Source organism: Pelophylax lessonae (genome assembly GCF_965119305.1).
Source record: "Pelophylax lessonae genome assembly, chromosome: 1".
Taxonomy (NCBI): Eukaryota; Metazoa; Chordata; class Amphibia; order Anura; family Ranidae; genus Pelophylax; species Pelophylax lessonae.
The window spans coordinates 160,681,622-160,703,814 of record NC_138768.1 but is presented as its reverse complement, the minus strand read 5'-3'; the positions used below and the strand labels follow the sequence as shown (position 1 = coordinate 160,703,814).

The 22,193-nt window shown below is 41.9% G+C and overlaps 1 protein-coding gene across 1 annotated transcript in view; it reads right to left on the bottom strand.

Moving 5' to 3' along the window:
- SLF1 (SMC5-SMC6 complex localization factor 1) overlaps nt 1-22,193 on the bottom strand; it is a 181,734-nt gene that overhangs the window by 118,036 nt on the left and 41,505 nt on the right. The window contains exons 5-6 of the mRNA XM_082247713.1: nt 11,463-11,552; nt 7,365-7,418 (exon numbers count right to left, since the gene is read on the bottom strand). Of these exons, the coding sequence (XP_082103839.1) occupies nt 7,365-7,418; nt 11,463-11,552 (144 nt within the window). The remainder of the gene's footprint in view (nt 1-7,364; nt 7,419-11,462; nt 11,553-22,193) is intronic.

Below are 22,193 nucleotides of genomic sequence, written 5' to 3'. Positions count from 1 at the left end.
GGAGTACTTGGACGCGTGTGATGGAGCATTGTCCTGCTCCTTGAAGGTTTTTCTTGAAGGATGCAGACTTCTTCCTGTACCACTGCTTGAAGAAGGTGTCTTCCAGAAACTGGCAGTAGGACTGGGAGTTGAGCTTGACTCCATCCTCAACCCGAAAAGGCCCCACAAGCTCATCTTTGATGATACCAGCCCAAACCAGTACTCCACCTCCACCTTGCTGGCGTCTGAGTCGGACTGGTGCTCTCTGCCCTTTACCAATCCAGCCACGGGCCCATCCATCTGGCCCATCAAGACTCACTCTCATTTCATCAGTCCATAAAACCTTTGAAAAATCAGTCTTGAGATATTTCTTGGCCCAGTCTTGACGTTTCAGCTTGTGTGTCTTGTTCAGTGGTGGTCGTCTTTCAGCCTTTCTTACCTTGGCCATGTCTCGGAGTATTGCACACCTTGTGCTTTTGGGCACTCCAGTGATGTTGCAGCTCTGAAATATGGCCAAACTGGTGGCAAGTGGCATCTTGGCAGCTGCACGCTTGACTTTTCTCAGTTCATGGGCTGTTATTTTGAGCCTTGGTTTTTCCACACGCTTCTTGCGACCCTGTTGACTATTTTGAATGAAATGCTTGATTGTTCGATGATCACGCTTCAGAAGCTTTGCAGTTTTAAGAGTGCTGCATCCCTCTGCAAGATATCTCACTATTTTTGACTTTTCTGAGCCTGTCAAGTCCTTCTTTTGACCCATTTTGCCCAAGGAAAGGAAGTTGCCTAATAATTATGCACACCTGATATAGGGTGTTGATGTCATTAGACCACACCCCTTCTCATTACAGAGATGCACATCACCTAATATGCTTAATTGGTAGTAGGCTTTCGAGCCTATACAGCTTGGAGTAAGACAACATGCATAAAGAGGATGATGTAGTCAAAATACTAATTTGCCTAATAATTCTGCACTCCCTGTATAGTGTCTGAACAGATCAATATCTTTGACCAAATCAAAACTATACTAGCATCCTCAAGATTATAGTGTCCCTAAAAATGCAGCACTAGCAGGATGAGCAGTGACACCAGCAAGCACCTGCCTTTCACCCATCTGATACATACAAAACTGCAGAATTAGCAACATCAGGCCTGATCTCTACAAGCACTAGCAGGTACATTTTTTTTGTAGAGGTTCAAGTTGTCCCTTACAGCCAGGTGCTCTTTTACACGAGTTGCACTAGGTACCTGTAAAGTTAGTGTCCAAAATGTACATCGAAAGGTACACGATTGAAGAGGCCTACAGGATTTTGAGTATGACAGATGAGAGCAAAGGGAAGCCTCGCTGACAAAATCAGGCTCAGAATACGAACCTGTAGAGGGCTGCGGCACCCTGACAGATACCTCAGACGTTGTAGAATGTGTCCTTTTTAAAGGGCATGCGTACCTGAACCCGTGCCCAGGTTCCTGAGGTTTTACAATCGCATGATGATTCTCCTATGCAGCAGAGTGCAAATACTAGTGCCACACTACCTTTTGGTGAACTGCCGAGCGGCCTAGTACATTATGGTCTTCTTTTACACACCAGGCTCGCAGTGCTTGTGTGATGTGCTTGCAAATCCTAAATGGCAACCCACAGATCCTGCACTCCTGTACTTTCCCCATTCACTGCCCAACCCGGAATTCAGGTGAAAACAGCTAATTTAACACCCCTTGTTTTTTTTAGCTGTTTTTCATAGAACATCTGTATCAATCAATTGGGGACCAAAGGAATTTATATGCTGATCAATTTATCACCGCCAACCAAAATTCAGTCCTTGCCAGGTCATTTAAATGGAAGCGTATCCTGGTTCTCAAATTTAAATTTTTTTTGGGCCAAACTCTTAACATAGGAATAACTAAAAATAATGAGTAGCGTTATATTGGTCCACAGCCCCGATTCGTCATATGCCCGTGTTCTCTGCTGCCATCGCCAGGTATAGATATAAAAATGGAATGTAACTTATGCATTTTAACAACAATGAACTCTGGCATCCTTGTGGTGAACCTGGATATTATCGGCTACACAAAATTCGGCCCCTCGTAAAATCACTTTGACCAGAAATTTGCAGACTTGTATAAGACCCAACAAAATGTCTGTGTAGAGGAGTCCCTCGTTCATTTTTCTGGCTGTCCTGCATTCAAACTGTTTCTCCCCAGCAAGCATGCCAGATATGGGTCAAAATGTATAAGCTTTGTGAGAGGGCAACAGGCTATACATGTAATTTTCAGATTTCTGAGGGAAAAGATAGTCACGTGGAGCCTCCCGACTGCCCAGACAACATGGGGAACAGTGGCAAGATTGTTTAGGACTTGGTGTCCCCATTGTTCTATAAAAGGTTACCACTTGTAGGTGGACAGTTTTTATACAAGTGTGCCACTTTTTAGACACCTTTTAGAAATTGGCTCATGTGGCACTGTGCGACCTAGTTGCTGGGGCTTCCCTTAATGGTTTGTAATGACCCGACTAAAAAAGGGGGGGAAAGCCTGCTTGGGAAATGTTCGCAGTGAACTAGAAGGACAAACAGGATGTTTCCTCCTGTCTTCCATTCACGCAGACACGTAACTCCAAATTACAACGCTGTCTGGTGATGTTGAGAAGCCCCATTGTGTCCACGACTACAATCTTAACATGGGAGGGGTGGATTTCAACAATCAGATGATGAAGCCATACTTGGTTTCTGTTAAAGTCAGATGCTGGCACAAGAAAGTACCTGTATATTCTTTTCTTCAACGCTGTACTATACAAAGCGTCAGGAAGAAGTGGATCCTTCCTAAAATTTCAGGAAGAGATTGTCACGGTACTTTTGTATTCAGAAGGAACTGTGGCCCAAACCTTTTCCCGTATGCCATTCCCGGTACCCTGACCCAAAAGTCACCTCAAATAAGATGTCTCCTGTCCTAGCCCTAGACTGCCTCCCTACCTACCACACACCAGTGGAGTATTAGTTTAGGGTACAGCATGGCACAGTCCAGGGCACACATTTACACAGGGTCCCAAAAGATGATAGATAGTCAGGAAACTGGCGCATTTTAAGAGCCTGGAAAGTTTACAGTACAAAAGTTAAAAAAAGCAAAAAAAATAAAAATCACAGAAATAGTGGTCGTTTTATTGATTTAATGCTCTTTTCTTACGGTGTTTTATTGTTAACCGTTGTTTGCTTTACAGCAAGGCCATTGACAGCAACAGGGTGTTGCCCTCAGAATATCTATACATTAGCCTTTGCAGCACTGCTGGAGACAAAAAAAAAAAAAAAAACATATATGTCCAAGCATGAGGGGCCTGGGGTGGTAAGTGGGTGGATTCTACCTATTCTTTGACAGTGATTTAAGTAAAAAAAAAAAAAAAAAAAAAAAAAAAAGTTGTTTTATTGAGTTAATGTTCAATTCTTACTGTGTTTTATTGCTAACCTTTGTTTGCATTGCAGGAACGCCTTTCAGCTGCAGCACTGATCTGTTTTCAAATTCCTTGGGGTGTCTACTTTCCAAAAAGGGGTCATTTGGAGGGGGGGTTTGTACTATCCTGGTATTTCAGGGCCTCCAAAACCGTGATAGGTAGCGAGGAAGTGACATGAGGAAATAATCCTTTTAAAAGCCTAAAGGTGGTCATTGGATTTTAGGGGCCTGTACACGGCTAGGCAAAAAGTCTCACACATGTGGTATCCCCAACTCGGGGGAAGTAGCAAAATGTATTTTAATGTGTTATTCCACATATACCCATGGCATGTATGAGCAATATATAATTTAACAGACAACTGTGTAAAAAATAAATTAAAAAATGCAATTTTTTGTCATTTTTCAGAAACTTGTGGCAAAAAAACAAATTTTCCATGGACTCAACATGCCTCTTAGCAAATAGCTTGGGGTGTCTTCTTTCTGAAAATGGGTAATATGAGGGGTTGTGCTATTATGCCAATTCGAGGGCCTCCAAAACTGCAATAGGTAGTGAGAAAGTGAAATCAGCAATATACGCCCTTTAAAATCCTGAAGGCGGTCATTGGTTTTCGGCAAGCGGTACTTCGCTAGGCTCTCAAAAGTCGCACACATATGGTATTCCCCATAATCAGGAGAACCAGTAGAATGTATTTTGGGGTCTAATCCCACATATACCCATGGCAGGTGTGAGCAATGTATCATGTAAGTGAAGATTTGTATAAAAAAATAAATAAATTGGTTTTCTAATTTTCCAGAAAATGGTAGCAAAAATCTAAATATTCCATGGACTCAACATGCCTCTCTGCAAATAGTTAGGGGCGTCCACTTTCCAAAAGAGGTTAATTTGGGGAGCTGTGTAAATTCCAGTATATATACCATAGCTTGTAGTCGCTATAACTTTCACACAAACCAATCAATTTACACTTTGGGATTTTTTTTACCAAAGATATGTAGAAGAATTTGTTTGATTTTGGTCTGAATTTATGAGGAAATTTGAGTCTATTGGATATTTTTTGTAACAGAAAGTAGAAAATATTGGTGTTTTTTTTCAAACTGTTCGTTTTTTTTCCCCCTTTATATCGGAAAAAAATCAAAAACCCAGTGATGATCAAATACCACCAAAAGAAAGCTCTATTCGTGTGAAAAAAGGACAATAATTTCGTTTGGGTACAGCGTTGCATGACCACGCAATTACCAGTTAAATTAGTGCAGTGCCGAATAGCAAAAAATAACCTGGTCAGGAAGGGGGTAAAATCTTCCGGGCTCAAGTCAGTAATCACACAAATGTCCTGCTCACCTTCTCCCTCTATCTCTTAAAACTAAAATGTAATGAAATTTTTTTTTTTTTAAAGGGCAATACACAGAACATAAATAAACAACATTGTAAAGGTTAACCAACAGCAATAGTCAGTTACTGGGGCAGGATTGCTGAAATCAAACTAGTTATAAAAGTATTGTTGGCTGTGATCATCTTGTTAAAACAATTATTTGAGATAAACAATGCACCCCTGCTTAGGCAGGAACGTTATTCAAGCTATAGTTGATCATGAAATCCTCTGCAAATAACTTGTTGTTTTATGGGTATCCCCACATGTACAGTATCCTAACTACATAAATAAAGGTCTCTTATTTGTCTCAACTGATACAGTAGCCAACATAATAACCATAATTATCTGTGGGTGACTGACAAGATATGTGACGTGTTGAAATTCACATGCTAAAGAACATTTCACTTAACAGGAGAAAAAGAAATTCTCTCTATGAGATGTTAATTACATTTTCAAAGTGCTGAACCTAAAAAGGGTAATAAACCCAAATTTAAATATGTAATATATTACTGTTTACCAATCATTAGATATGGTGGCTGCATCAGTTTTCTTTTTTTAAGCTTTTTCCCCTCGGTTTTCGCCTGGTGATCTGGCCAGTAACACACCTCCTGTATTAGAGTGCCTACACTTTGCAATAAGCACAAGGGTCACTATTGAACAGCAGCATTGTCAGTTTGGGGGGAGGGGAGTGTTAGATGTACTAGTATAGGTAAATATAGTAACACATTAAAGCGGAGTTCCAGCCATTTCACTCACCTGTCCAACGGTCCAGCGATGCGGCCGCCCGAAGCCTCGATCCTCTCCCTCGGCGCCGGCATCACTGCTGTGGGCACCCGGCTGTGACAGTTTGCGGCTTCACAGCCGGGTACCCACTGCGCATGCGCGAGTCGCGGGTCTTGATTGGCCGGCAATCTTCTGGGACCTCGGACGTTTCCCAGAAGATTGCAGGGAGGGAGGGGGAGAGGAGAACTTCCGTTCAGGGCGCCGCGGCGCTCCGAGCGGAAGTGGGAGCGGGTACCTGTCAAAACTAGGTACCCGCTCCCCCCCCCAAAAAAATGACATGCCAAATGTGGCATGTCAGGGGGTTAAAATACCTAAAGCGGAAGTTCCACTTTTGGGTGGAACTCCGCTTTAAAGACAAACCCCAGGTAAAATTTTATAAGCGGTTATAGAAAACAGTTTTTTCCTTTTGGTGAAAACGTTTTTACATAAAAAAATAAAAGCGGATCATTGTAAGCACCCCTGCTAGTGCTAAATGGTTTGTCTCATCTCTGTAACTGATACATTCTGCAGAGCTTGTGCTTTTGAAAAACAACAGACTTACTGGCTGAATCACCAGATGAAAATAGAAGGAAGAAAGCCTAAAAAAAATTAATGCTGCCATCACATCTCAGAAATAGTAAGCTGGAATACAATAAATATCTGTTTTTGGGTTTATTACCACCTTAACATATTATGTCATGCCAAACTCATGAAAATGCAACTTGACTAGCTTCTATGGAAATGCTAATACTGTCATCAATATTTTACTCAGACTTGTGCCAGGTAAGGGATTCAAAGTAAAAAAGAAAGTGGGGGCAGCATAATAGCCAAGCAACTAGCATTTTTAGTAGGAGGTTAGGAACTGTAAGCTCCATGCTTTACACCTATAGAGTAAACAGGACAGTCAGGAAGAATGTATGCTGAAATGTCAGTGACATCTTTGGTAACAACTCTTTCACAGTTATTTAGATCTCCTAGCTGCAAAGCAGACACAGTATGTGTGCCCTTTATTCGTAATGCCTGTGCTTTAACTATGATAGGGTCCAAACTGAATTTGTCACACTTCTTTTACAGCTGTGTGGTTCATAAGTTTTGCAATTTAGTTACAAAGTCTTTAGTGACCTTTTGAATTTCCTGTTGCAGCACCATAGTTTTTTTTTTTTTTTTACAAAGGTCGTCAAGGCACACTTTAAATCTTGCGTGGCAACCTCCAAACCAGGTTTCAGGTTTTGGCTGCTGTCAAGCTGTGACAGTGAAAAGGACTCAGAAAAGGAAAGGTTGCAGGTTTGTGAAAGCTGAGCTGTAGAAAATTGAAAGAAGGCCGTTGTAACAATCAGTGTGACTGCTGATAGCGGCTTATTGGCTTGGAGGGTCCTATGGCTTGAGCAATGGAACTGATGATCGATACTAGAGGCAAAGCTAAAGTCTAAACTGGACGTCAAAGCATAAGTACAGACATAGCGAGATAGCAGAGCATTCACTGTCATCAGTACATGGTGGATTACGTTTTGCAAGATGCTGATCCTGGAAGTGCCTTGTTTTTATTTATAGTCTCTGGAGATGAGAATAGAACTGCAGGGCAGAACAACTAGCTAGAGCAAGGCCATTTAAACTGCCCAGCTGTAAACAGTAAAAAGTACAGAGCAAACCAGTGAAGGGAACTGGAAACAAGACAAAGACATAACAAGAGTAACAGGGTGCAGGAAAATAGGAGAACCCCATGAGAAGTGGTTGCCAATGGCAATGAAAAACAAACTAAAGTATATTTTTGTATTGGTAAAGTCACCTTCACCAATTTAGAAACACACTAAACAATAAACTTACCTTAAGCTTCTCGAATAATCCTGTGAACTTTTTTGTACACCTTTGGCGGCATATCTAGAAAAAAACATTTCCTATTAAAATAAATATACCAGTTTAATTATGACTGGAGGGAACATACAAACTTTAGCTGGCTATACATCAATAGAATGCTCTTGTTCAGCCTGCAAGCCGAATGAAAGAAAACAAATAGATTCCTCCTTCCATACAAACAGCGTGGATGGACAAATCCACCATTTTTAGGTATTTTATTTTGAAAGCAGCAAGTGCTGATTGACTGCCATCGCTGTTTGGACAACAATTTTTGGGCCAGCTTCTTTGACAAAAGTCAACTGAGTGATTGAGTTTTGTTGAATCATCTAAGGCAGGCCATACATGAAGCAAATTTCTTTCCTGCAACCCTTGGGGGGCAATCCCTCCCGCCGAACCATTGTATTCTCCTGGTGTCTATGGCCGGCCTAAATCCCCCACTATTAGAATTTCAGTGGATTCCTGTGTGGCCAATTTTACCTTACTAAGGGATATATTACAAAAAGTGCAGGCATTGTCCTATGAAAACAACCATAAATGACTTGTAATAATTGTGCTGTTCGCTGCAAACTGACCACTAGCAGGAATTATTCTGAGCTCCAGCCAAATGTAAAAGACACAAATGGCAGCACAGTGGCCCCATTGATAGCACATCTGCCTTGCAGCATTGGGGGCTTCCGTTTAAATCCCAACCAGTACAGTAACCTCATACATTTTGCATGTTCACCATGTGTTTTTCTGCTGAGTACTCTGGTTTCCTCCCACATTACAAAGGCATGCTGGTAGGTCAAAAAATGAGTGTGAAGGCACCTGGTTCCTAGTAATGGTAACACTTAAGGTGACCTGCTGCCCCCTAAAAAAATTGGTGTAACCACTTTTACAAAATGAAAAAGCAGGGAAGTGGGCTCTGGTGCAAGTGTATTTGGGTAAGTAGTAATAAAGTGACGATGTGCACAAAGTATGTGAGGGTGTATACACCTCCAAATTAAGTCTCAATAGACACAAAATATATAGTGGTATGTTAACCTAAAAAAAAAGGGGGATGTACACCACAAAATAATCCTACACAAATAAATACTTTCGTGGAATAAATGCATATACCATACAAAATAACAGTAGGTGATAAATAAATGAATTAGATTGAATGTGTTAAGATGAGTGATAATAATAAATAAAGTGACAATGTGCACTAAATATATGAGGGTATATTAACCTCAAAACAAGTGTCTAAATAAACACAGAATACAAAAGGGTGTATTTGACCATTAAAAAATAAAAAGTAAAGTGACAATGTGCACCAAAAGGCAAAATGTGACTATGTGCACAAAATGTACGAGGGTGTATTGACCTCAAGACAGATGTCTCAATGAATACACAGCAAATGAGGATATGTTAAACCTCAAACAGGTAAGTACCATACAGAATAAATCATACACAATAACATGGAAAGTGACAATGGGTGATGTGGAATTGTGCATATATAGGTGCTTCATATATATAGTGAATAAAAGTAATCCGTATAAAATATTAAAGTGGCTAGAGTGCTGCCATAAGGTGCGTAAATCTTGTGCCAGGAAGTATCAACGTAGATGGTGCCTTATGTGGGGATATCCATCCTGTGAGAAATATTGAAGCTATACGCTCACCAGAAGGGAGCAGGTCACACAGACCTAGTAGGCTCTTCAAGCAAAGGTCCGCTCTTCACTCCACTCCTGACAGGGTAGATAGACCAAATCCTCCAGGGGGCAGGAAAAAAGGGGGCAGGTGGCACAGACCTATCAGGCTCAGTATTCCTGGATGGGCAAAACTCTCCACTCCTCTCCTCCTAGCAGGATAAGTCCACCAAATCCTCCAGGGTGCTCATGAGAGGGTTAACATAGGAGACAAAGGGGCAAATATAGTGTAATACTGTCTTTATTATGTTAAAACTCAATAATAAATAGGGGTGCTTATATATATAGTGCCATCCTGGCACTAGAAAGGATGCCAAAGTAGATATGTCACGCAGTCCCGTATGGAGCTGGGGATCCCCTGATATCGGGTAGCGTGGCGGCGGCCGGCTTGCGTTCCACCGATAGCAGGATATGATGTCACGAGTGTTGTAATTTTTCAAAAAAGTTTAACTGGTTCCTGTCTACATTGGATATAGTATGTGTTTGCATATGAGGTAGGGATCTCCTTGAGGGCAGGAACTGGTATGAATGAATTGTATGTAGTGCTGCATAATTTTATGGCACTATATAATTACCTGTAATAAATATGTTAAGGCAGCTGTGCATTGATTAAAGGTTTATTTTTGGTGCATCTAGTGTAAGTATCTCAAGTTAACTTGGAATCAACCTCTTGCAATCTCCATAAAAAGCAGCAGTTTGGAAGAGGGAGAAATACTAGGAGCAAATCAGGTGTGCTAGAAGGAAAGAGCAGAATGAACATGGGTATAATCTCATTAAGGGCCATACACACTACAAGATTTTCTGAAGACTTTTTCCTTCAGATTTACCTTTTCTATGTAGTGCAAGGGCCTGCCAGATTGCATACAAATTGAAAGTGTTTAGGTTTGACCTCATATTATATGGTTTTGGTAAGTCTGAAGAAAAAAGTCTTCAGAAAATCTTATAGTGTGTATGGCCCATTAGTCTGCTGCTGCTCTTTCACATTCTAGATGGATGGGATGGAACTATGAAATCATGCACCCGACTGTGCTTTGTAAATCTTAAAAATGGATGGGGAGAAAGGTAAAGCAGACCCTTTATATTTACTGCATTTCATTTGTGTATTTAGAGGGTTGACTGGTGCTGATTGTTAAAAGCAAACCCTCAATTTCTTTCCTTTACTCTTATATATGATTTCCTAGGTCAGTGGTTCCCAAAGTGGGGGTCGCGACCCCCCGGGGGGTCGCGGAGTGGGGAGCGGGGGGTCGCGAGATGCGTGTTATACGCCGATATTAAAAAAAAAACGGCCAGGAAGCATCGCCGAGAGCAGAAGGGGCGGGCCGGGCCGAGGAGAAGGAAGGACTAGCTGTCATTAGAGCAGAAGGGGCGGGCCGAGCCGAGGAGAAGAGAGAACGAGCGAGCGCAGTCATCGGTAGTCCCGCCTATGACAGACGTCACACGTCTCGGCAGAGGAGACGGGACTTCCGATGACTGCGCTCGCTTGTTCTCCCTTCTCCTCGGCTCGGCCCGCCCCCTTCTGCTCTTACGGTATGACAGCTCGTCCTTCCTTCTCGGCCCGGCCCGCCCCTTCTGCTCTCGGCGCTGCTTCCCGGTCTTTTTTGAAACAAAATGAGGTTAGTTCCAATGGCGCTTGCGATGCTGCATATTTGGACATTGCGCTTGCTAGGCTGCATGTATGGACACTTGGTGGGCTGCTTATATGGACACTTGGTGGGCTGCTTATATGGACACTTGGTGGGCTGCATGTATGGACACTGCTGGTGGGCTGCATGTATGGACACTGCTGGTGGGCTGCATGTATGGACACTGCTGGTGGGCTGCATGTATGGACACTGCTGGTGGGCTGCATTCATTGACACTGCTGGTGGGCTGCATTCATTGACACTGCTGGTGGGCTGCATGTATGGACACTGCTGGTGGGCTGCATGTATGGACACTGCTGGTGGGCTGCATGTATGGACACTGCTGGTGGGCTGCATTCATTGACACTGCTGGTGGGCTGCATTCATTGACACTGCTGGTGGGCTGCATGTATGGACACTGCTGGTGGGCTGTAATTTGTTAATAAAATAGCCTGGCTTAGAGATTGTGTTCCTTTTTGTTTTAGCTCTGTCAGTATGTAACCAAATCGCAAATCTTACATACGAGGGGGAGGGGGAGGGGTCGCGGGTCGTCAGCAATCTAATATTGGGGGTCGCGGTCTGAAAAGTTTGGGAACCCCTGTCCTAGGTGTAACTAGTAGATTTTCGACACATTCAAGTGTACTTGTTTTGTAATAGTAAAGACATTTAACTACTCCAGCATGTGACTTCCAAGCCACTGAAAGCTTATCAATGCAGAACAAGTAATATTTCACATTCTGAAAAACTTCCATATTGAGGAATTCTACTTTACCTACCTGTGCCATGCAAAATCGTTTCCAGATGGAACTTTTTAGCTCTGCAATCTGTTCTTCAGTCATTTCTCTTGAAATGTTTTCAATTGGATCCTGTAAAACAATTCAATTTTTTATGACCACCATGAAATATAAAATTTTGAAGCCGCTAGAGCCATCATTCACCCAAATTATGTACAGGACATTGCTAGCTACATAGGACACTGATTACACAGTGACCAGGTCAACTAGTTGAGCCACTGTCATTATCTCTACACCTAAAGTGTTAAAATAGCAATCATCCCAATCACAGACATCATCTTGAAGGACATTCAGCTGTAACAATCATTTTCTTATCTTATAAACACACAACGCATTAAAAATATGATTATGAATGATATATTTTTGAGACACTGTTCAAAGGGACACCCGCATCCTAGGTGAATTTCCTTCACTGCATTCAAAACGCACAGCAGTTGCAATTTACAACTGGTTTCAATCTTAACGCCATCCTAAAAACGCAGGTCGCAAATGCAGTGCATTTGCCTGCACCAGATTGCATGGTCATCTGACAACACTGAAGAAATGACACTTTGCTACAATGTAAAGTAGTGAGTGTACAGCTTGTATAACAGTGTAAATTTGGTGTCCCCTCAAAATAACTCAACACACAGCCATTAATGTCTAAACCTCTGGCAACAAAACTGAGTACCCCCCTAAGTGAAAATGTTGAAATTGGGCCCAATTAGCCATTTTCCCTCCTCGGTGTCATGTGACTTGTTAGTATTACAAGGTCTCAGGTGTGAATGAGAAGCAGGTGTGTTAAATTTGGTTTTATCCCTCTCACGCTCTTATACTGGTCAATAGAAATTCAACATGGCACCTCATGGCAAAAAAACTCTGAGGAGCTAAAAAAAAGAATTGTTGCTCTACATAAAGATGGTTTAGGCTATGGGAAGATTGCCAAGACCCTGAAACTGAGCTGCAGCACGGTGGCCAAGACCATATAGCGGTTTAACAGGACAGGTTCCACTCAGAACAGGCCTCGCCAAGGTCGACCAAAAAAGTTGAGTGGATGACTTTGGGAAATTGACGTATGAGTGCTGCCAGCATTGCTGCAGAGTTTGAAGGGGTGGGGGTCACCAATCCATAAAGCTAAATAAGCAGAGAAGACTTCAATCAATATGAGTTGCAGTCAGGTGAAAAAGGAATTCCCCAAGGTGCAAAAGGGTGCTGATATCCACGCATATGATGATCAAAGTGCTCCTATGGTCCCATCACCAAAGCATTATCTGCCTCTCACCTCCAGACCCTGCAGGGTCAGACAGCATGTAAAATCAAATTGTTTCAGTCTTCTATTGCTCTGGATGGTTAATTCTGGACCTCTATATCTATGGATATTTATTTCGAGTTCAGCGCTGAGTATATATTTCTACAATTGTGAATAAATATATCTATATATTCTCCTTTTTTTTTTTTTTCAAAAAATATTCTCCATTTTTAGTCTGTATTTACAATGATTGGTTTATGCTGTTAAAAATAAATTAATCAATTATAAAGAACTCGTTCAGAATAATATTCTCAAATGTGTAACACACAACAGTGCCTTGCAAAGTGCTCATGAAATGCAAGTGCTGTATAGAAGCTAAAGTGACATATGCTCCTCTTCTACAGGCTTCTCAAAGAAAAACAACCCATCCCCTGCAGCTCCTACACAGTGACGTATGCGGCCCAATGAAAACTCCAACATCAGGCAGGAACAGATATCTACTGACTTTCATTGATGACTATTCCAGGTACACAACTACTTATCTAATGAAACACAAAAATAAAACATCAGGAGAAACTTCAAGAGTTTGTTGCCATGTCTAGAAACAAATTACAACTAAACCAGGAATAATATGCACCAACAATGGGGGAGAATACATAAGCAAACAAGTGGCTTCATACCTGAAGAGACAAGGAATAGTACACCAGACAACCACACCATACACTCCTAAACAAAACGGTGTAGCAGAAAGGAAAAATTGCACTAATATAGAAATGGCCAGGTGTATGCTGTCAGAGGCCAACTTACCTCACAAGTACTTGGGAGAAGCAGTCATGACTTCAACCTACCCTACAGAACAGACTATCCTCAAGAGTCATTAAAAGTACTCCATTTGAAATGTGGCATGGATCAAAGCCTAGCACAGGGCACATTAGAGTGTTTAGATGTAAAGCATAAGCCTATATGCCAATTGAGAAACTATCAAAGCCATAGAACAGTGCCGTAGAGGACATTCTAATAGGCTACAGTGAACAAACTAAGGGTTACAGAATCTTACACCCCAAAAACTGACAAAATGACAATAAGCCATAGAACTCACAGTGCCTAAATCAAGTTCCCCACCAGAACCTGCTGAACTGCCTGAACTCAGAAGATCCATTCAGACTACACAGCATACTTGAACCAACATCCTGGGAAGACATAGAAAAACTGCAAAAACCTGAAGCCAAAAAAAGGAAAGAGGCAGCAGAAGAAGAATTAAGGTCACTTATAGTTATATCCAGAAGAAGCAGATTGTAATTTGAAAAAGCACATGTTGTTGAGAAGGAGTGTTGGAAGAACAACAGCACAGTTGAATTATGTATGCATTATACCAATCTATGCAGCAGGTGGCACTGCAGTATTATAGTGGTATGTGCATGTAAATCTCTATTGTATATGAAGGGAAGTAATATCTTTCTCTGTATATGTTCTTGTTTGCTTCTGCTTCCTTTTTCTTGTAAAGATATGTTTTGCTATTCTCCATGAAAGTAAAGTTGTTTCCCTGTATTCAAAAAGCTTCCAGCGCATCATATTAATACTCTGCCAACACTTTTAAATCCTAAGACACACATATGAAATGGAGATGTGAAATACATGCTTAGTGGCCTATTTACACTGCTCAAAAAAATTAAAGGAACACTTTGAAAACACATCAGACCTCAGTAGGAAAAAATATCATGCTGGATATCTATACTGATATGGACTGAACAATGTGTTGGGAACAAAGATGCCACATCGTTTGATGGAAATGAAAAATTATCAACCTACACAGTGCTAAATTCGAAGACACCCCAAAAATCAAAGTGAAAAAATGATGCAGTAGGCTAGTCCATTTTGCGGAAATTTCAATGCAAACAACTCAAAATGGCCCCCACGTGCTTTTATGCATGCCTGACAATGTTGGGGAATGCTCCTAATGAGAAGATGGATGGTATCCTGGGGTATTTCCTCCCAGATCTTGATCAGGCTATTACTAAGCTCCTGAACAGACTGAGGTGCAACCTGGCGGTGTCAGATGGACCGAAACATAATGTCACAGAGGTGTTCTATTGGATTTAGTTTAGGCGAGCATGGGGGCAAGTCAATGGTATCAATTCCTTCATCCTTCAGGAGCTAGCTGCACACTCTCGCACATGAAGTCAGGCATTGTTGTGCACCAGGAGGAACCCAGGACCTACTGCACCAGCGTAGGGTGCGTAGGGTCTGGCAATGAGTCCAAGGATTTCATCCCGATACCTAATGGCAGTCTGGGTGCCATTGTCCAGCCTGTAGAAGTCTGTGCATCCCTCCATGGATATGCCTCCCAGACCATCACTGACCCACCACCAAACCGATCATGCTGAACGATGTTACAGGCAGCTTAACGTTCTCCATGGCTTCTCCAGACCCTTTCACGTCTGTCACGCGTGTTTAGGGTGAACCTGCTCTCATCTGTGATAAACACAGGGCACCAGTGGCGGACCTGAAAATTCTGGTGTTCAATGGCAAATGCCAATTGAGCTCCATGGTGCCAGGCAGTGAGCACAGGGTCCACTAGAGGATGTTGGGCCCTCAGGCCACCCTCATGAAGTCTGTTTCTGATTGTTTGGTTAGAGACATTCACACCAATGGCCTGCTGGAGGTAATTTTGTAGGGCTCTGGCAGTGCTCATCCTGTTCATCTTTGCACAAAGGAGCACATACCGGTCCTGCTGATGGGTTAAGGACTTTCTACGGCCCTGTCCAGCTTTCCTAGAGTAACTGCCTGTCTGCTGTAATCTCTTAAATGCTCTTGGGAGATACAGGAAACTTCCTGGCAACGGCACGTATAGATGTGCTATCCTGGAGGAGTTGGGACTGCCTATGCAATCTCTATAGGGTCCATGTATTGCATCATACTACCAGTAGTGACACTGACCCTAGCCAAATGCAAAACTAGAGAAAACAGTCAGAAAAGAGAAGTAGGGAAAAAAATGTCAGTGGCCTCCACCTGCAAAACCATTCCTGTTTTGAGGGTCATCTCATTGTTGCCTATCTGTTTTTAATTTCATTAACACCAAAGCAGCTGAAACTGGTTAACAACCCCCTCTGCTATCTAACTGACCAGATCAATAGCCTAGGAGTTTAATTAACTTGATGCTATACTCTGATTAAAAAGTTTTCCTTTTTTCTTTGAGCAGTGTATACAAATTGTCAAAATAAATCATATATTACTTTTACTGCACTTGCATAATCGTCACTAATTTACACTCAGCATTTATATTCTTAAAATCCATGGCTTTAGTAAAATTGGTTATTAAAAAAGAATAGCGCGCAAATGCAAAAGAAATTACTACCAAATCTGAAGACAATCCATAAATAAAAATGGGGATTTGGTCCCACCATATGGCCATATAGTGCTCAAGCCCACTACTGCGTCAAAGTACCCCATTATCAGTGGGTCCTACACTATCCATGAAAAAGAGATGAATCCAGCCTTTCTAACCCTTGGAGATAATACTCCTTGCTGGACCCCCCACACACACCTGTACTCAATCAGTGTCCACCATCAAGTGGATATAGGAGGAGTCGCCTGTAGTGCATTTGCACCTCTTTCCCAGCAAGGAGTATTATCTCCAAGGGTTAGAAAGGCTGGATTCATCTCTTTTTCATGGATAGTGTAGGACCCACTGATAATGGGGTACTTTGACGCAGTAGTGGGCTTGAGCACAATATGGCCATATGGTGGGACCAAATCCCCATTTTTATTTATGGATTGTCTTCAGATTTGGTAGTAATTTCTTTTGCATTTGCGCGCTATTCTTTTTTAATATACATGTCTTTTGGTTCATAGCTGCAGCAGCTTTAGAAATACATGGGTATGCTCCCCCAAATTTTTTGCCTGTTTATTATGTATTCGGTCTGACCAGACCACCGAGGTTGAGCAACCCTCCCCACCCCCCACACACACCTGTACTCAATCAGTGTCCACCATCAAGTGGATATAGGAGGAGTCCCCAGTAGTGCATTTGCACCTCTTTCCCAGCAAGGAGTATTATCTCCAAGGGTTAGAAAGGCTGGATTCATCTCTTTTTCATGGATAGTGCAGGACCCACTGATAATGGGGTACTTTGACGCAGTAGTGGGCTTGAGCACGATATGGCCATATGGTGGGACCAAATCCCCATTTTTATTTATGGATTGTCTTCAGATTTGGTAGTAATTTCTTTTGCATTTGCGCGCTATTCTTTTTTAATATACATGTCTTTTGGTTCATAGCTGCAGCAGCTTTAGAAATACATGGGTATGCTCCCCCAAATTTTTTGCCTGTTTATTTAGTAAAATTGGTGCCAGAAAATGGTAGGAAACTAAAAAATATGGAATTCTGCCCCTTCCTAATAAGCCATTTAGTCTAGCCCACTAGTGATGATGCTTTCATTAAAACTACGTGGAAGATTACGCAAAGACATATTCACTAACAATGATAGATGGAAAGCTTCTATGGCCACATTCACATGGCCAGTTACATTCTGCCACCAGAATCCAGAGGCAAGAATCTGTGGATTCCTGTGGTTAGAATGACTGGGCCATGCAATTAGCAGTGGCTGCTCAGCCTGTTAAAACTCAAGGCAGGCTGACGAAGGCTGCTGCTTTTCGCCTGTAGGCGCACACAGAGCAGATAGCTATAATTATGGATGGATGTACGAGCGTGGATGCAGTCAGCTGGGTCATGGTTCAGACATTTGTCCCTAATTGTAACTAACTGCTCTGTGTACAGCTACATGTGAACAATGGCAGCCGCTGTCCACCTGCCATTAGTTTACATAGGCTGAACGGCCGCTGCTAATCGTATGCCCTGGTCATTCAAGCCAAAGAATCCATAGATTTTTGCTGTTAAAATACGGTGGCCGCATGTAACTGGCCACGTGAAAGAGCCTTTACACACCATGATAATACAGTGCCTTTCAAAAGTATTCACTCCCCTTGACTTTTAACCTATTTTGTTACATTACAGCCTTAAGTTCAATGTTTTGTTAATCTGAATTGTATGTGATGGATCAGAACACAATAGTCTAAGTTGGTGAAGTGAAATGAGAAAAATATATACATAAAAAATTTTTTAGAAATCGAAAACAAAACATTTGCATGTGCATATGTATTCACCCCCTTTGTTATGAAGCCCATAAAAAGCTCTGGTGCAACCAATTACCTTCAGAAGTCACATAATAAGTGAAATGATGTCCACCTGTGTGTAATCTAAGTGTCACATGATCTGTCGTTACATATACACACACCTTTTTTTGAAAGGCCCCAGAGGCTGCAACACCTAAGCAAGAGGCACCACTAACCAAACACTGCCATGAAGACCAAGGAACTCTCCAAACAAGTAAGGGACAATGTTGTTGAGAAGTATAAGTCAGGGTTAGGTTATAAAAAAATATCCAAATCTTTGATGATCCCCAGGAGCACCATCAAATCTATCATAACCAAATGGAAAGAACATGGCACAACAGCAAACCTGCCAAGAGACGGCCGCCCACGAAAACTCACGGACCGGGCAAGGAGGGCATTAATCAGAGAGGCAGTACAGGTGCCTAAGGTAACCCTGGAGGAGCTGCAGCGTTCCACAGCAGAGACTGGAGTATTTGTACATAGGACGAAATTAAGCAGTATACTCCATAGAGTTGGGCTTTATGGCAGAGTGGCCAGAAGAAAGCCATTACTTCCAGCAAAAAACAAAATGGCATGTTTTGAGTTTGCGAAAAGGCATTTGGGAGACTCCCAGAATGTATGGAGGAAGGTGCTCTGGTCTGATGAGACTAAAATTGAACTTTTCAGCCATCAAAGAAAATGCTTTATCTGGCGCAAACCCAACACCTCACATCCCTTAAAGAACACCATCCCCACAGTGAAACATGGTGGTGGCACCATCATGCTGTGGGGATGTTTTTCAGCAGCCAGGACTGGGAAACTACACTGCTAAAGCAACACTTGAGTGATTTAAGGGGGAACCTGTAAATGTGTTGGAAAGGCCTAGTCAAAGCCCGGACCTCAATCCAAAAGAAAATCTGTGGTCAGACTTATAGATTGCTGTTCACAAGCACAAACCATTCCAACTTGAAGGAGCTGGAGCAGTTTTGCAAGGAGGAATGGGCAGAAATCCCAGTGGTAAGATGTGGCAAGCTCATAGGAGATGTATCCAAAGCGACTTGGAGCTGTGATTGCCGCAAAAGGTGGCTATACTAAGTATTGACTTTAGGGGGGTGAATTGTTATGCACATTGACTTTTTCTGTTATTTTGTCCTATTTGTTGCTTGCTTCACAAAAAAAAAAAAACATCTTTAAAGTTGTGGGCATGTTCTGTAAATGAAATTATGCAAATCCTCAAACAATCCTTGTTAATTCCATGGAGGCAACAAAACATGAAAAATGCCAAGGGGGGTGAATACTTTTGCAAGACCCTGTATATGCACCTTGGCAAAACAGCGTTCATTTTGTTGACAAAAATATTTTAATTATAGTTTTTATCATCTGCATGTATTCAGTGACAAAAACTAAGCGAAATTAACATTTGAAATCAGTCAATTGACGAAAACGCTGCCGAAAATAAATTCCAATTTTCGCAACAAATGTAAACGAAACAAAATGTGAGGGAGGGACAATTACCCACCTGGACTTCCGCTTTCCTCTGAGCTCTGTCAGTTAAAGCCCCAGCCTTCTTTCAAGCTGTATTGGCTGAGAAATGCAGGCTCCCTCTGTCTGCCTGCTGCCTGGTTGTTCTGGAACAATGCCCTGCAAATCACGTGGTGAGTGTTTCCCCTCCCAGCAAGGTAGCAGTGCTTAGCACTGTGTAAAATAACAGCCTCCCCAAAACAGTTCTCTACCTGGGTACTCCCTCACTCCCATTTACTTCCCCATTAACACTAAGTTATTCAATTTTTACTCCAGGAGCATATAATGAGTTTTGAAATTCTAGAGAAATGATTAAAGTAGAATTTTTTCCTATTTTGGATAGAGTAAGGAAGGGTTATAAACCCTGTATTTCCAAAGCTGCTGCAGCTATGAACCAAAAGACATGTATATTAAAAAAGAATAGCGCGCAAATGCAAAAGAAATTACTACCAAATCTGAAGAGAGTCCATAAATAAAAATGGGGGTTTGGTCCCACCATATGGTCATATCGTGCTCAAGCCCACTACTGCGTCAAAGTACCCCATTATCAGTGGGTCCTACACTATCCATGAAAAAGAGATGAATCCAGCCTTTCTAACATGTCTTTTGGTTCATAGCTGCAGCAGCTTTGGAAATACATGGGTATGCTCCCCCAAATTTTTTGCCTGTTTATTATGTATTTGGTCTGACCAGACTATCGAGGTTGAGCAGCCCTCCCCACCCCCCACATACACCTGTACTCAATCAGTGTCCACCATCATGGATATAGGAGGAGTCCCCTGTAGTGCATTTGCACATTTTTCCCAGCAAGGAGTATTATCTCCAAGGGTTAGAAAGGCTGGATTCATCTCTTTTTCATGGATAGTGTAGGACCCACTGATAATGGGGTACTTTGAATTTAACTAAACCCATTTGATTTTAGTTGACTAAATGTACTGGAGATTTTAGTAGACTACAACTAAAACTAAAACAATTCAGACGACTAAAATACGACTAAAACTAAAATGGCATTTTAGTCGAAAGGCTACAACTAAATCAAAATTTGACATAAAATTAACACTGTTGTCAAACAAGCATGTAATTGTTAAGCGTTTCCCTTTTCAGTACTTAAGAGAATTATCTTAATGGTCCTCAGTATTTTTCAAGATTTGGAGGATTTAGTTATAACTTTGTACACTAAACTGTCTAGTTATTGCATGATGGTTGCAGCTAATACTAAAAGAATGCATATAGGCATGCTGATCCAGTGTCACTGCAAAGCAGGGACTAGAATCAATCTCTTCCCCTAGTGAAAGAGGCACACTGTGTACACAAAAACACTGGCTAGGCACACAGTTAACCCTTTGATTGTCCTAGATGTTTAACCCCTTCCTAGCCAGTGTCATTAGTACAGAGACAGTGCATATTTTTAGCACTGATCACTGTATTAGGGTCACTGATTCCTGCAAAGTGTCAAAAGTGTCAGTGTCCACCGCAACATTGCAGTCCCACTATAAGTCGCCAATCACCATCATTACTAGTATAAAAAATTCCAATAAAATAAATCACATACTTTGTAGACACTATAACGTTTGCGTAAACCAATCAATATGAGCTTCTTGGTATTTTTTTACCAAAAACATGTAGCAGAATACATATTTCCTAAATTTATGAAGACATTTGATATTTTACTTTTTTTATTGGAGGTGTTTTATAGCAGTGAGTAAAACAAGAGAATTTTTGCGCTTCCTGTAAAATCCATTTCTCTGAGTTCATTGACGGACACAGCTCTCCATATCCATAAGGTTATATTGCCCCCTACAGGAGTAGGACACTAGGCAGAAAAAAGACTTGGCTACGCCTATCGGCAGTCCTAGGTGGGATACAACCCCCTCTCTGCTATAGGCCTTCAGTTTGATAACAAGCAGTGTCAAAAGTATCAAAACTCCATAAAGGGGTGGGTGATTTGTCCGTCAAACGCAAAGAAATGGATTTAATGGCACGTAGAAAAATCATATTTTCTCATTTGTTCAATGACGGACACAGCTCTCCATATTCAGAACCATAGGGAAGTTCTCAAGCAGTGCCAAACATGAGGGGTGGAACAACAAAAAATCCAAAGGCTTAAAACAATAGCCCAACAAGGCAAACAGGAACTCACCAAAAACAACTGGAGCCAAACCTAAACAATACACCCCCAAAGAGGAAACAGACCTTCTGAACAGCAGCATGCAAAACATTGCCGCCAAAAGAAAGAATCCGCAGATGCCAACACATCCACTTTGTAGATTTTTGTGAAAGTGTGCACTGACGACCAAGTGACCATCTTGCAAACCTACGCCACCAACACCTGATGACGGAAGGCCCAAAAGTACCTGAGTAGAGTGCAGGGAAAGGAGGAACCTGACCCTTGATAGAATAGGCCTGAGTCACTGTCTGTCTGATCCATCTGGAAATTGTCGCAGAAGAAGCAGACAGCCCTTTTCTTGGCCCATCCGTGATCACAAACAGTGAGTCTGACCTTCGAAAAGACTTTGTGGATGCCAGATACACCTGAATCACCTGAACCACATCCAGGGCATGCAAAGCAAATTCCTTAGGATGTTTGAGCCTGAGAAACAGGGAAGGCAACACAATGTCTGCATTCCAATGGAAGTCAGAGACCACCTTAGGAAGGAACGATGGACGTGGGCGAAGAATCACATTATCTTTGTGAAACACCAGATAGGGGGTACTAGAAGATAACGCCGCCTGCTCTGAAACCCTGCGAGCAGAGGTGATAGCCACCAAAAAAGCCACCTTTGGAGACAGCAGAGGAATCTCTCAAATATTTTC